This window comes from Athene noctua, chromosome 1 (assembly GCF_965140245.1).
Source record: "Athene noctua chromosome 1, bAthNoc1.hap1.1, whole genome shotgun sequence".
NCBI lineage: Eukaryota > Metazoa > Chordata > Aves > Strigiformes > Strigidae > Athene > Athene noctua.
This window is the reverse complement of record NC_134037.1, coordinates 251,057,708-251,074,806: the sequence shown is the minus strand read 5'-3', so window position 1 is coordinate 251,074,806 and position 17,099 is coordinate 251,057,708. Positions and strand designations below refer to the sequence as shown.

At 37.0% G+C, this 17,099-nt stretch overlaps 1 protein-coding gene across 10 annotated transcripts in view; it reads left to right on the top strand.

The window, feature by feature from the left end:
* The window catches only part of CNTN5 (contactin 5), a 670,135-nt gene that overhangs the window by 392,977 nt on the left and 260,059 nt on the right, over nt 1-17,099 (top strand). For all 10 annotated transcript variants that reach the window (XM_074916722.1, XM_074916731.1, XM_074916703.1 and 7 more), the window contains one exon: nt 16,461-16,679. In XM_074916722.1, the coding sequence (XP_074772823.1) occupies nt 16,461-16,679 (219 nt within the window). The remainder of the gene's footprint in view (nt 1-16,460; nt 16,680-17,099) is intronic.

The following is a 17,099-nucleotide window of genomic DNA, read 5'->3' as shown; positions in this document are numbered from 1 at the left end:
AATTGTGAGGTCTGTTTTTAATGTTGAGATCTCTTAGTTGTATGTAAAATATGTAAAGCAGTTATAATCTGCCAGTTTTTTGGTGTAACTCATTTGCCTTCTCATGTGTTAACTATTCTCAGTCACTGGAAATCTATACAATACTTTGTCTGGTTTTCTCAGAGATACTAACCTCTTTATATTGTATATATATATATATTTAATAATAATAATAATTAATTGCCATAAATATATACAACACCTATATGCTACTGATACTTATAAAGCCTTTAAAATGATCCTTCAGTTTTCTGAAAGATATTGGAAAGGTAGAATGATTATAAATAGCCTGAGTCTAACTATCTAAGTCTAACTTTTAAATCTGATTGAGGTACATAGGTGCCATTGACTTTCACTGAGAATAAAGATAATATACCCAAAGGCTACATTCATGAAGCCTAGTCTCCCTAGGCCCCACTATAGTGAATGGAGAAGACAAGAGCATCTGAAAAAGAAATTAGAGTAATATTGGTTGGGCTATTTCTCTTAGATACTTTCCAGGGAAATACACTGCACTTACATGAGCTGTAATGATATGTGGAATGCAAGGCTGTCTGGTCTATCATTACAACACTAGTACAAGACATGGGAAAAGTATAAAATTAAACACCTAGATACATAAACCTTATTGAAGAGAACAGAAGCAATGTCTCAAGTTACTGACTGATGGGCCACTGAAGGAACCTCTCAGGTGTATTCATGGAAAGTCTCAGTCAGAACACTGTAACTGATAAGGAGCAAATCAAGATCATCATGGGTCTCATAGGAAAGAGCAAACCTATGGGATATTTAAGGGGAGTCAGAGATATAGCCGCTAGGAGACGTTTCTGAGAAGAACCAAATGCAGAGAAAGGAAGAGATGAAGGTAGGTCAAGGAGGAACAAATCTGGGAAAACAGAGAGGACAGGAGATTATTCCAGGGATCATGGCTGGTAGATGAGCAGAGAGCAGTGGCTATTGTCTATCTGGACTTCAGGAAACCTTTGACACTGTGTCCTTAAGATCCTCCTAGAGAAGCTACTGATGTATGGGCTAGATGATCAGGCAGTGAGGTAGGTTGAAAACTGGCTGAATGGCCAGGCCCAGAGGGTGGTGATCAGCTGTGCAAAGTCTAATTGGAGTCCAGTAACTAGCGGTGTACCACAGGGATCAATACTGCTTCCAGTCCAATTTTATGTCTTTAATGATCTGTATGATGAGGCAGAGTGTACCCTCAGCAAGTTTGCAGATGACAGAAAACCATGGTGAGTGTCTGATAATGCCATAGGGTCATGCCAGCATCCAGAAAGAACTCAACATGCTGGAGAAATGGGATGACAGAAACCTCAGCAAGGGGAAGCACTTGGTGAGAAACAACCCCAGGCACCAGTCAGTGTATGTTGGAGATCACCTATCTGGAAAGCAGCTAATATTAATTAAGCAGATAATTAGGTTTCTAACATTAATTAATATTACTCCCACATTGAAAAACTCATTTCTGCCCTATGTTAAATCCCATTACACAAAACGCTGATGCTTTTGATCTTTGACAGCAAAGTATTCTGTATACATATGTTTATTCTAGGATTAAGATTTAATATCTATCTTCATGTTCTCACTGAACTCTCAAAAGACCTGAGAAATATAGACTTGCAATTAAGGTACTATTGTCCCATATGCTGGGGGGCACGCAGCTGGGAAGCAGCCTTGCAGAAAAGGACCTGGGAGTCCTGGTGGATGTCAGATTGAACATGAGCAGCAATGGACCGTTGCTGAGAAGGGCCAATGGTAACCTGGGCTGCACAAGAAAGCATTGCCAGCACGTGGAGGGAGGTGGTCCTTCCCCTCTACTTAGCACTGGTGAGGCCACAGCTGAAGGACTGTGTCTAGTTCTGGACTCCCCAGTACAAGAGACATGGACATACTGGAGAGAGTTCTACAAAGTGCCATAAAGGTGATGAAGGGTCTGGGGCCTCTCTCCTGTGAGGAGAGGCTGAGACAGCGGGGCTGTTCAGCCTGGAGGAGGGAAGGCTCAGGGGGATCTTATCAATGTCTATAAACAGCTGAAGGGAGGGTGCAAAGAGGAAGGAGCCAGGCTTTCTTCAGTGGTGCCCAGGACCAGGACCAGAGGCAATGGGCGTCAAGTGAAACACAGGAGGTTCCCTCTGAACATCAGGAAACACATTTTTACTGTGAGGATGACCAAGGACTGGGTCCCCAGTCCCTCCTTGAAGACATTGAAAAGCTGTCTGGACATTGTCCTGGGCAACCAGCTCTAGATGGCCCTGCTGTACCAGGGGGGTTGTACTTGATGACCTCCAGAGGTCCCTTCCAACCTCAACTCTTCTGTGGTTCTGTGATAAAAAGGGCAGCTGGGTACAGATAAACTGCTGGTTAGTACACACATCTTGCCATGCCATGCCCCTGCTTGTCTCGTTCTGTATTGCCTTCCCATTAATACCTGTTCTGAACTTTTTCCTAGGTGAGGTTAACACCTATTCTGCTGGTGTGTAGGTGCTGCCCGTAGAGGCACTGACCTGTTTGTGTTAATCCACTGATGTGCGGCATTGACTGCAGAGTTTGCATGTGTCTGTGTGTCTATACTAGGGATAAAAGCCTAGCCTTGCTACTGCACGAACCTGGTGTCACAGGACCACACCAGCCTGGCTTCAGGGGACTGGGGCAGAGAAATCTTCGCAGTCCCAAACCCACTATATACATCAGCACTTTAAGATGAGACTCTGTGTGTTTAAATAATTTTTTGAAAATGGGACTAAATTCTGGACATCTATATTCCTTTAAAAATCTTATCAAATATTTTAAAGTATTATTTTGAGTTTATAGTCAATTTTCTGGTCTTTCTTACCTGTAGTAATTAATCAGACTTTGAAAGTTATCTCTCTGCATGCAAACAGAACCATAAATATTGCCTTAATATTTCATCCTGTCATAACTTAAAGTCCTTTTTTCACCTTTATATGGCATCATTTTGCCAAAGTTAGGTCTTTTCTGACTGTAACTTCTAGAAGTATTTGATGGACGTACTATTTAGGACTATTTTGCTGAAGTTCTGAGTTAGATAAAATTTGATAAATTGTTTTTTTGGCCCAAATCCATAAAATCTGTTGCTGAACTTGTAAATTAAAATCATCGTGTTTCTGAAGTTTAGTAAACCCCTAGGTAGCTCTGTATTAATCTGCACTTTTTGCTTTATCTGGGTAACAAAACAGTTGTGTTAGGGAATTGTGTCAGTACTCCTATTATTATTTTTAAATAAATCACACTTTGTTGGAAATCCGCTGTACAGCCACTCTTTTTTCCATTATCAAGTACTGTATGAACAGCTGACTTTCCTTTGAATTTGCAAATACTTCGTTGAGGGTACCAGACTCACCACCAGAACAGGCTTATAGTTGGAAATGCACATCAGCAGGCACCAGATCCTGTGGTTAAAAACAGACACTATGAGCACCGAGGAGAACAACTAAGAATCACATGAAGAGACTGTGGAATATTAAGGATTTAGTACAACAAAGTTGTTTGCAATTTAGGAAAAATAGCATGGTGATATGTTTGTTTTGTGGATTTACCTTATGTGAATACCTATCCCGGAACAGTGCACTCTAATTTATTTCATAGCAAAGACTGGAAGAATTTTGCATGTTTTCACCTCTATTAGCACATCTCAGACAAAAAAAACCCAACCAACCAACCAACCAACCAAAAAAAAAAAACAACAAACCAAGAGACGAGCTTCAGGATGTACCTTTTCATGGAATTGTTGTTTCCATGCAGGAGGACAGTGAAATAATGTCCATTATAACAAAGTGGATTATTTGAATTTGCTTTATTATTTTTGAAAATACTTCAGAAGCAACAAAAAATCTTACCCCCCTTAACAGTCTGGAGATCTATGTGCCACTTTAAATACTCAGAAAGGCTTAAGAAGTGCTTTGCCAGATACTTGTCCAGAGCACAATAGTGAATTTCATTCTGTGTATAAGGATTATTTAACTGCTAGCAATAGCTGTTTACACCAACAATACATCCGTGATTAATTCATAGGATTCCTAAGGGAAGACTAAGCCACATAAATGTCTCAAAGATGCAAGCCAAGGTGGAAAATGCACTGTAAAATATTTAGTGAACACTAAATCAAACCACAGAGAACTAGGAAAGGACCCAAGGGAAGGGAAGAATACATTAGCTGCCCCCTCCCCAAAAAAAAGTTTTGAACCAGAAGATAGATATTTTAAGGGGGATGAAAGACTGTCTGCTTCTACTGGACACATAAACACACAGAATTGCGATAGTATCTAAGAATGTGTATCACAGGGAATAGAAAATCTTACATTATCCTACCGTAACTTTTAATTAACTTTGCAATATAAAGAAAACTTTACTTTAGCTGTGAATCATAAATGTCTTTGTGCTAATCAAAACCTTCTCCTCAAATTTCTGTCACAGTAAAATTGATCATTCTCAAAAACTTAATGTGTATTGACAGACTTTTAGTGGATTATTTTAATTATTCACTGTTAGGATTTTTTGCTGTTGTGCTCATTGCACTGAATGTTAATTAGATCTCTGTTTACTTGCACAGCTTCCAAACTGTGGACATTCCTTTACAATAAAAAAAAATTTTGCACAATAGTTTAAACAAGTCATACACTATACAGCTGTTACCTCTCCAAACGAATATTAATTTGTAGATTACATAAACTTGTCAAGTTCTAGTTTTTCTATCTTACTAATACATGATCTCTCAGAAATCTATATTAGTCTTTCATTATTTAGGAAACCCTTAGGACTTTGTTGTTCATGGTACTTCCATACTTTGATGAAAAATGCCACGGATTCTTTCATCCAAAGATAAAAAACATATCTACACTTGTTATGATGTATATAAAGTAATAATATGCTCTTAAAAGTTTTTCCATCTGTTTCCCTTAAATAAGTGGCTAATTTTTCTTAACTTTCAGTTCTTCCTGTCCATGTAGGTTTGAAGACAGAGAGGCTGTTTGATTGGTGAAGTGTGCTTATGCCTTGATGAAAGCTCTGCCTGGTGATGTGAACCTGAAGCAGTAGCCTCCTTTCTTTTCAAATGAACACAATTTTCATTTGTATACATATACTCTAATTAATTTTTTTGTTTTCAGTATTTTGTTACTAAATCTGCATTTTAATGGCAAAGATCTTATCACAACAACTCCACGCAACACAAGCTTGGGGAAGAGTGGCTGTAAAGTTGCCTGGCAGAAAAGAACCTGGGGGTGTTAGTTGACAGCCAGCTAAATATGAGCCAGCAGTGTGCCCCAGGTGGCCAGGAAGGCCAATAGTATCCTCGTTTGTATGAGAAATAGTGTGACGAGCAGGACTGGGGCTGATCTTACCCCTGTACTCAGCACTGGTGAGGGCGCACCTCTAATACTGTGTTCAGCTTTGGGCCCCTCACTACAAGGAGGACAATGAGGTGCTGAAGCATGTCCAGAGAAGGGCAACAAAGCCAGTGAAGGGTCCAGAGTACAAGTCTTGTGAGGAGTGTCTGAGGGAGCTGGGGTTGTTTAGCCTGGAGAAGAGGAGGCTGAGGGGAGACCTCATTGCCCTCTACAGCTACCTGAAAGGAGGTTGTAGCCAGGTGGGTGTCAGTCTCTTTTCCCAAGTAACAAGTGATAGGACAAGAGGAAATGGCCACAAGTTGTGCCAGGGGAAGTTAGATTGGATATTAAGAAGAATTTCTTCACCGAAAGGGTTGTAAAGCTTTGGAACAGGCTGCCCAGGGAATTGGTTGAGTCACCACCCCTGAAGGTATTTAAAAGATGTGTAGATGTGGTGTTTAGGGACATGGTTTAGTGGTGGACTTGTCAGTTAACACTGCCAATGATTGGACAATGGTTAATGATTGGACTTGATGATCTTAGTCTTTTCCAACCTAAATGATTTTATGATTCTAAGATCATAGTCAAAATTGTGCTTCTAATTGTAACATGTAAACCACAGGAGTTGGTCAGACTTGAAATCACCTTGCCCACAGCCTGCCAGGCCTCCTCATGGGTGGCCTGAATCCCACCACCCCAGCCCCAAGCCTCCCATGCCATGTTCCTGTATCAGCCCTGGCTTTGCCCTGGCTTTCTGGCTCTTAAAATAGCCCTGTGCTGTCCCACAGCAACTAAACTATTCCATGGCAGGTCCCTGCTGACGTGAGGTCTCTGCAGGGTGTGAGGCACACTTTGCTGGGAAGGGAGGTTGCTGTCAGGGCCATGAGGGTCCTGCTAAGCTTGAATAATCCTACTTGGCCTCTCCAGGGCATCTCCCCACTCTGCCTATGGCTCAGAGCCCCATTTCAGCCCAGTGACACCATAGGACACCAGTCTGGAGTCAGTGCTGCTGCTGCTGGGGTATGATCCATGGTTGCAGGGGTCCTGTTTTACTGATGGGTAAAAGTGCAAGCAAAGACACGTAGTCTTTGCTAGCAAGTTTACTGTGTAAAACAGAGCAAAGTAGTCATCTGATGAGTGCACAAGAAAATACGAAGCAGTAACTCTCACACCAACTATCCATCTGGCCTGAATGCACTACCATCACCAAAAAAGAGCAAGATTTCAGGTGTAGTTTGGGGGGAATGTGATATGTTAGCAATAAAGATGTCTATGTGAAGCTAATTCCTTGTTTGAAGGACGTAGGAGAAAGCACAAATGTCGCATTTGAAAGCAACATCTGGTAGTTTTAAGGCAGTACCAAAGCTTCTGTTCGAGCAGCAGACGACAAGCAGGTATTTTCAAGTTAGTTGAGGATGTGTTTCAAATCCTGCCTGAAAAGTGAACAACATCCTATATTATACTTTTCTGATGAAGTAGCTAAAAGAACATGGTTTTTACAAATGTAAATGCATTTCCATTGCCAAGAAAATCAGCAGGTATTTTTCTTTACACACTGGTTATTAATATTTTGACTGCTTCAGTTTTCATGATGGTATTAATAATTTAATCAAGCATTTTATATTAACAATGTCAATTACAAATTTCTACTTTGCTGTGGATTGATCTGTTCTTGTCCACCTAACATTGATATGCATATCATTGTAGGAAGGAAGGGTTATAAATAAGGATTTCTATCCATCTAATTACTTTAATTGATTTGCGCTGAAATAGTTGACCTTTGGTACTTGGTTCTCCCTTCACATTCAGAGCTGACAGCTCACACTGGTGATCATCAGCCACAGGGAAAATAAGTTAAGATTTCAGTAAAAAGCATTCAGTATAGGCTAATCTATGGATCTTGCATTAGTAACGCTCCATACTTTTCTGGTAGAGATTACATGTCACATTTGAGCTGAAAAATATTGCATGAAAAGTATCTGAAGAGGTAAGACAATGAAGTATATCTAAAACCTGACAAATAAAAATCACTTAGGTGTCTTAAGACACTTCATATATGCCTACAAATTACACCTAGTAAGTAGCACTACTACTTCGGGCCAAAGATCACAAGATATGTAGAAGCAAATTTCTACATTCTCTTTCTTGTGTGGCATGAGAGTAATGATGCCCTCAGCTATATACACTCTCTGCTCTAAGTGTTATCTTTTCAGACAAAGCTGACCTAAGCCTCCTTTTTATTCGACAAACTGGTAGAAAAATTCCACACATTGGTAAAGTATCAGACACATCTGTGGTCTTAAAGAGTACACAAAACAGAAGTAGTAAATACTGAGCTAGATGAAATATGCTAAAGTATTGTCAGTAGTATTTGGAGTTAAATTTTCCATCAATACGTTCATAAGAACTTCAAAGTTTCCATCAATAAGTTCATATGTTTTCAAAGAAGAGTTTTATATTTTTTACAGCTGAAAAGCACTTTTAATTGCATGACTTCAGTGAATGTGGAAAAGGTGCAAAGCATTCACTGAACAAAATCACTCTGCTTGAAGCCTATGATATGGTAGAAACACACTCTAACTAGTTGTAACCTGTATATTATATTAGCATGTTTTGAAAGAGAATATATTAAGTGTTTTGATAGAAAAAACACAACAATAATCTCAAAACACTTTTCTCAAAATTACTTGGGATGAATGTTCTTCCATAATTAGAATATATTATTACTTTTATTATTTTTGTAACTGCAGTTGTAAACATTCTGTAGCTGAAAGTGTTCTGTTTTAAAGTATATTTTGCTTGATCTGGTGGATGTTATATGTTGGATGCAAAATGGGAATAATTGGGCATATATTGAGTCATTTATTTGCTGCATTATGAGTATGAAGTGGAAGTAAGATGGAAAATAGGTTGTTTTTTCAGTAGACAGGGAAACAATGACTAACTCTACAAAATTATCTTTATATTATTCAAAATAATTCCACGTAAAAATTCATTATATTTAAATTAGCTTTAACAGTACAATATTCCAAAGATACTGATTCATTTGCTCATAGCCTCTGGAAATATTCTTTACTATCTTTCAGTCAATGCTTTAAGTCTTCAAAGCACTTTCCCTTTGTTACTTTAAAGAAAACAAAAATATATCCCTAATTTTTTTTCCATTTTTGCCCATAGTATTCTGTGTTGTCATATTTGCTGCCTTGTATGACCAAATTTCCAAGAGAAAAACAAATTCTATAAAGTGAGATGCTATCTGAGATTTTTAAATTGTATGTTTATATATCTTCTTCAAACACTGGACTACTGAAAAGCTCAACAGAACAATTTTTGGATTGATGGTTTACTTACTTTGGCCAAAGTCCTGGAAAAAATAATTTTTTGCCCCAAGGAAAGACTATCTTAAATAGATGAATTTTCTTGCTTTCCCGTCCTATCAAATCTGTGGTGAAAAAGGCTGATGAAGACCACCAGCATATTTTCCTTGACAACATCCAGCTTCTAAATCATCCTCCAGTGCTGCTTTCGAAAACAATTCAAACCTCTTGATCTTCACTCCTTCTGAGAACAATTGGATATTTTGAGCAGAAAAGACAGAAATGAAGCATGACTAATTTCTGATGTGAAGACTAAGACAATTGACATCTCAACAAGTTGAAACGTTGACATCTCTGATACACTCACCTTACTCTCCTTGTAAAGTCTGTGGAAAAAAATAGCCATTTACTGTGCATGTTCATCACATCACATGCCATGTTCCTCTTCCTCCTCATTACCTGTAGAGTGAACCCAGCGTCCCTAGCTCAAATGTAGACATCTGGATCCCAGATGTTTAAAATAAAGTTCCAGGTGAAGGTTTCAGTCTTTTGGTTTGATTTGGTTTGGTTTTGATGATCATCTGCTTATGTTGCATTGCCTGTTTTTTTGAGTAATAATTGGCATATCATGGCATCTCTAAAATGAAATCTCTGACAGCCACACACAGTGAGAAATGTGGAAAAGTGGATCAGATGCATTAACCAGTTCTTGAAAAAATCTGCTGACTTCCACTCTTTTATTTATTTTGTTCTGTTGGGGGGTTTTGTTACAGTTTATCTCATTTCATCAAGCAAACATAATTTATTGACATTTTGCTGTGTTAGTAGCAATCGTAGTTCTCATAAAGGCATGCCCTATATGGACACCTTATCAACACAGTTTCCTACTATTCTTGCATCTCAGGTTATTGCCAAGCTAAATTTCATCGAGCAATCTAAAATGAAACTGATGTGTATGCACAAGACAGAAAATACGTTTCTGTTTAAGAAATAGAGGAGGAAGAGTGATATAATCCAGTTTTCAGAATGAAGGCACGTATTTTTGTAAGCGTAGAAGAATGAACACTTCTACTGAAACAATGTAATTAAAAGTTACAAAGAAAAAAGTGGGTTAGCGTTCTTAGTGACATTTGATTAAACATGCTAGCTAGCAAAAATATACAAATGAAGGTCACATTTGCAAGTATTATAAGATAGACTACATTTTAATTAGATAGTTGAGAAATGTCAATGAGTTAGTAACTGACCAGGAGTGACTTAAAAAAAAAAAAAAAAAAAAAGAATGAAGGAAAGCAAAACATCACTCCAGGAGTCAGAATCCTTTACTCTCCGTAGATTTCAAACACTATAAAGACAGTTTTCAAAGAAGTTTTGGGGATGGATTCAGTGAATTTGACTTGTCATCTTTTTCTGTTCTAAGAAAGAGTGTATTTTGGTCAAATCACGTAGTACCATCGTTTGAGCTATGTTGACATATGTTGTGCCTTTTGAAACAAATCTGTCAGGTAAAATATAATAGGACAGTATTTGTGGTTTATATTTGTACCATGGACTGTACCTAAGGAACATGTATAAATGTATGCCATCCTGTGGGAAAAGATCCCCTTTCTCTCAAAGTCAGCTTAGTTCACCAAAGCACACATGATAGGAAGCTGAATTTAACCTGACATAGCTGTTACAGATTATAGGAGAAAAGTTGTTTTGTATAATCTTGAAATTAGTATTTTTGCTTTTCCTAAATGAAAAAACCTCAATAATCAGTAGAAGACAGTTTCACTATTACTTGTGGTGCTGTTTTTCCTCGTTGTGTTGGATCTGACCAAAGAAAGACTGAAGAGAGCATGTGCTAGGAATAATAAAAGATGCATGAATAATTTAATGAGTTGACACAGATTCATTAAAAAGTTACCAAAACTCATTCATATCATAGTTTGCTGTTGGAAATCACATTTAAGAAAATGTGCACTTGGAATAAAAAAATATAGACTATCTTAAAATTGCCACACTGTTGTTAATATTACTATATATCTGTTACTTCTAGTGCAAAGAACTATGAAGGTCAATCCAAGTCACTGATTTTATTGTGTCTGATTTCTATTTGCTTAATATCTTTACCTTTTGGGCCTATATATTCCTTTTGTGTCCACTTGCATCTGAAAAACCTTTGGATATTTCATTGCAAATATTTCTAAGAATGAGGTTAGGAAATATATAATTTCATTGTGAAGACCAAGTGCAACAGAGTTCTGAGAGCTACCCATAGGTCTTTGATGGAATTTCTCAAGGATTGTAAGGGTATATTGGTAAAGCTAAAAAACACATTAGACAGTAACATCTACTCTCTGGCACTTTAACTGTGTACTTACATAATTGAAAATAAATTTGTTATCCCAAGTCTCAGAAATCTAATCCAAACCAAATTAAAGGAATAATTTTCTTGTAAATAATACTCCAATAAAAATCTATTTTAGTTAAGCCACTGCAACCAGGCAGTTCAGAGTCTAAATCTCTGGAGGCAAATGTTCAGATTAGGAAGTAGGTTTTGTTTTCAGGTAAGCATGATTTCTGCTTTAGTTGTAAATAATGATCACAGTCTACAGGTTTTCAGTAAACAAAACAAGAAATGTTTGCTCATGTATAATTTATTAACCATTTCCAGTTATGTCTTACAAGAAAAACTTTACTCAGATACAGCATCCCCATAAGTACGAGAGAACAACCAGAGTCAAGGTGAAATCTCACACTGATCACTAATCCCAGCCAAACAAAACTATTATACCATGAAAGGTCAGAAACCAGATTGCGTAATACTGACATTATTTCAGGACCTTTTCATCATGTAGGGTGACTTTTGTATCTTTCCTTCCCTTTCTTCCCAAGGTATTTTACATTCATGCCATCTGAGATCATGCTGATTCTTTTGCTCTTTCAAACCCTGGATTTACTACTGAGAACAAGTGTCCCCATTCAACTCGATAACAAAGAATTCTAATTTTTTTTTTTTTTTCAAATGGGAAAAGAATTACAGCCTTCTTGACTTGATGAGGCAGCACAGAACAAGTTCATTGCACATACTATTTGAGCAAAAAGAAGTTGTCAAAACTATTATAGGTTGTTGAATCCTATTTAATGGAGTTGCTTATTGCATTATGTATGCAAAGAAACGAGAGTCATAGCCTAAAAATGTGAAATATTACATTAGCAAAAACTGCACTTTGATTCAAACTGCTGAAGACAGAAAGGCTGCATACCACTGGAGATTTCAGTATGGCTTCTGTTTACTTTTGTCTAGCAACATGATAAACTGGCAAAACTTTGGCAGCCTGGAGCAAGTCTCACTATTGTACTTTCTTCTTTTTCCAGTCCCACTTACTATTTAGCCTGTCACATTTGTCTGGCTTATGCACTTCCACAGACCTCCTTCCCCTCCATATTCCTCCGCCTGGAAACTGTTCCAGGCACTCACCTAATGACATAAAGTCTAATCCCAAACTAATTAGGTCAGGAGTATTGGTTAGCTCAAGCTTACTAGAAACTGTAGAAGGGTTTGTCAGAAGTTGGCACTCCCTTCCCATTAAAAAGAGTGAAAAGTATGTCACAGTACAATTTTGAAAGGATTAGTGGTTATTTTGCTGTCCCTTGTGTTTATCTGCAGTTTGGCCTGGTGGTAAATGAATTAAGTGTAATGGGGGATATAATTTTTGATTGTTTGTTTATAACTTTATATATGCATATTACTTTTTATTTCTTTTGTGTTCATGGGCAGCAGAGAGGAAGGTTGCTTATTTGTCTTTTTTGCTGGGTGAAGGATCTGGCAGAATCTCATAGAAGGATGTTCCTCTCCTATGAGCAAGATCATCTGAGAGACTTTTATAGGAGCAGGAGGACATGGCAGAAAATGAGAGGAACAGCAAGGAGGCAAGCTAAGTGCGAGGCTTGCTAGAGGATCAGGGCCTGGCTGCATATTGTTCTCAGTGTGTCACTGAACTGAAAAATTTAATATTGAAAACAAAAGGAAGAATTATAACAATAATAAGTTGATGCAGAAACATGCAGAGTTGTGTGCTTGCTCCACCCACTTTCAATGCTGACAGTGCAGGGGAGTAGGAACATAGAAGCTATATCGAAAGGTCTATCTAAGAATCAGGATTGTTAGTATTAGTATTTAATGTCTGATTGCTAATCTCCATTTCTTTGCAAAAGAAGCAATACACAGCTCAGACTTTCTAGCCTGCACAGGAAGCCTTTCTGTCTACCCATCAAGGAACACTGTTTCATAATTTTCACAATGAAATGACATAAGAATAATTATTTGTATCTTTTCAGGCTAGAATAACCGATATACTCACGAACATCATCTAAGAAACTATCTTCTGTTGTCAATAAATGGACTGCATAGTTTTAAAGGTCTTCAGATATTAGTTTTATTACTGATATATGTATGGCATATAGTACATTTAACAGCCTAATAATAACATATTTCAGTCACACCGAGTATTTATCATTTGCTGAAAAAGTACTGACATAAAGTTTTCCCAAATGCATGTCACTTGCCATAGGGCAAGTAACATAGAGCTAAAATATAATTCTGAAAATAGAAAAGTGCCTGTATCTGCAGAAAATGCTCAAGGAACAGTACATTCATTGTATATATGATTGCAATCATGTTTCCTTTGTAAATCTTATTAAGGTTTATTATGCTGTGTTGTAAAGTTTGGACCAAGGGCACGTCTGCATTTTTTTATTATAAAATGAAATTCCTTCTAGTGTGTTTTTATTCTACATGCGCACACTGGAGAAATGTCTTCCCAACAGCAATCACCACTGTTTCCACCTTTTTTTTTTTAACAAAAAAAAGAAAAGGCTGTAGAAATGGATCCTGTAAAACAATACATATCACTGTTAGAATTATATAGTCATTCACTTATGTATAAAAATATACACTGGAATAGGTGTTTGTGACATCACACTTTTTAATTCAGCATTTTCTTTCTGCTTCCTTCTCCATCTCATGTAGGTTACAGATCATTTCTTCACCTTGGGTTAGAAGCAGGATATGTGTGTATTTAAAAGACAGAGAGATACGGTGTCTTTTCAAAAGTCCTTTGCATGGTGCCTTGCGTCCTTGTTACCAGATAAAATCTGTCCAAGTCCCAACACCATGTGAGGAAAACAGGACTGTGTCCCAATCTGCCCATTTCCAGATTTTCTCAGCATTTCCACGGAGGGTATCAGCAACCCTGAGGATATCAGAGAATCTGAGCTGTGAGGATCTGAGGAGCTCCACAGTGCCCAAGTAATTAGTTCTTCTGCCACGAGAACTGCTATGTGCACCACCAAACATTTCCATCCTCTGATGTAGACTGTGTTACAGAGACTTATCCTTTTCCTCTATCCATATTCCCCAGGGAATGTCTTCTTTCTCTGCTCACAAGGAAGATGTACATTTTGCATTAAGCAGTTAATGTGATAAGTTTAACCATGGACATTTCTACTGGAGCTCATTTATCTGAAATAATTTATATCTGTAAGGCCAAAAATATTTTTATTCATAAGAAAAATTAGCATTTGGTGAGACCAAAATAAGTCAAAAATATAAAAATTTCTTCAAGAAACCTCTATGACTGAGATTTTGACCTAGGGGAATCAGAATGAAAATAAGTTATTTTAATGGGGACAGATTTTAACATGAATTTTTAATGATTTTTTTCAATATTCCCCTTGACTTTGAAAGATTTTACTTTACTTTCCCCCTATGAAATACTTAAAGAACTAAAATATATCAATATTGAAAAAATGTTGAAGGTATATATTGAAAGACAATCAAAGATATTTTTGTGAAATCATGTTTCTATTCCAATGACAATGTTTCAGGAGGTCCCATAAGATATATTTTCATACTAAATTTTAATTTATCATGATGATGTTCTATTTTCCCTCTCTTTGTGGGCCAGGAAAAATGATATTATGTATACAATATACAAAATAGCATGATGCACATTATGGAATCACAGAATCATTGAGGTTGTGAAAGACCCTTGGGATCATCCAGTCCAACCATCAGCCCTACTCTACAAAGTCCCCCCCTACACCATATCCCCCAACATCTCATCCAAATGTCCCTTAAACACACCCTGGGATGGTGACTCCACCACCTCCCTGGGCAGCCTGTTCCACTGTCTGACCACTCTTTCTGTGAAAATTTTTTTCCTAATGTCCAGTCTAAACGTGCCCTGTTGGAGTTTAAAGCCGTTCCCTCTTTCTTCTGTCACTAATCACCTGTGAGAAGAGACCAGCACCAACCTCTCTACAGTGTCCTTTCAGTTAGTTGTAGAGGGTGATGGGGTCTCCCCTTAGCCTTAGAATATACTCAATAGATCATTTGTGAGACCAAGTTGAAAAACAATTTAAGCAGAGTTCCCCTTATTTGTGACCTTCCCATCTGATTGCCAAAACTTGTATTTAAATCCAAATTTTAAATGAGATATGGCATAAACAAATAATCTGTATATTTAGAGTTTGCATAGATGAAAACAGTAATTTTAAAATACTGGCCATCTGCTTTATCTGAATTCCAGCTTCTTCTAAAAGGTAAAGAGGTGCATTTTTGGCATCTGATCAGGGACAATAAATATTGTACTGAAATGACATTTTCCAAAACCTGACAGAATTTAAGCTTTCTCTGTCACAATCTTCATAAAGCAAAATGCTTATTTCTCTAATTTTTAACCATTTGTATTGTAAAATAGTCCAAACTATATTTATGTTTAGAATATTTTTCCAAAAGCCCTCCAGCAAGGCCATGAGCTAGTATTTTGAAGATATTTTAATTCAGTTGAGCATGCTGCTCTTCAAAGCTTTTGAACACTCCTAGTTTTAAATTGTTCATGTTACGGCAATATGAAGAATGTCCAATTTATAAATATTTATCATCAGTGGAGATGACAGAACAATGGTCTGTGTTCTGCCAGTCACCTCCCTGTCCCCAAAAAATCATTTCCTTCACAGGCACTTCATATGCGGTCTGAGTACCTTTGTTCAACTATATGAAAGTATTTTTAAATGTTCTCACCTCCTTAAGACTTGCATGTTAAGGACTATTAATTTCAATAGTTGTGTGTGCTTTGTTCCTGCAGCTCCTGAGTGATATTTTTAATCTAATAATTTATTTATTTCTCTTACATTTGGCATTATAGATGTACCAAAAATTTGGGCACTATTTTTTATTTGTAGACATGGACATTTTTAATACAGGGAGAAAAGGAAAAAAAAAAAAAAAAAGGAAGTTACAGAGGCAGAAAAGGAGGTGGCTTTGGCATGGACATGTTTTTGGGAGAGATATTTGTGCATATATGGGCTCTTGTCTTTTTATCTAATGCACTTGCCTTGCAGAGTAGTGTTGAAATGAGCAGCACATTCAGCTTCCGACAGTGTTTCTGCACTGCATATACAAGGTAATATAAGGCTGTGAAGGAAAGATGGTGGCTTGGCACACACTTTTCTACTAGTGACCTAGGGTCATAGAAATAGAAATAAAAATATTGAAAACTCATGTTGCCATAAGAAATGTAATACCACCTGGCTTTTATACTCTGTTGAAACTTTCTGTGCAGGGGAACATTCTGTTTTAGAGCTCTATGCTGCTATCCAGATAAAACCTTTCTACTTCTCTACTAATAACTTTTTTTTTTTTTTTTTTAAGTGATAGATTTTATCTTTATTCAGTGTCCACTTACATTTTTTTCAGAATATTCAGAAGCTGTTCCTGGTCTCCCCACTTCATATGCTGCTATCCTAAGAATCAAATCTGGTAGTTCATCTTTAACCTCATTTAATTCAAAGAACAGACCACGATTAAGCAGTCCTTCATTAGGAAGTGTATCTTCACCGGGCTGGAGAGGAGCTGCACAACATTACCACTCCCCAACAAACCTCTACCATTTTTCAGAGGCCTTCAAACATGATGGTAAGTTTAATTTTCCTCTATGAATCTTTGAAACTTTTTTCAAAAGCAGTACTTTTTTATCAGCTTACTTCAGTATTTATCAAATAAAATTTTGAATTTTATTAAACATCACAAAGTAGGAACAGGCCTCTTTACCTTTAGATTCTTCAAATTAGCCTTAAAGTCATCAATTAAAACATTCTTTCTTAAAGACTCCTATGCAGAATAGTTTTATACAGTTTTTGCTACATGAAAATAGTAAACTAGTGATTTGAAATTCCATTACAGCACAATTTAATCTAGTAGTAAAATGGCAGTCCCTCTTTTATATATATTTTTTTATCTTTGGATTTTTTCTAATTTAATCATGAATGGTAGTAAACATAAGTAGTAAATATTATAAAATTACTTTTTCTCTACATTACCTACTCTGTGTATTCA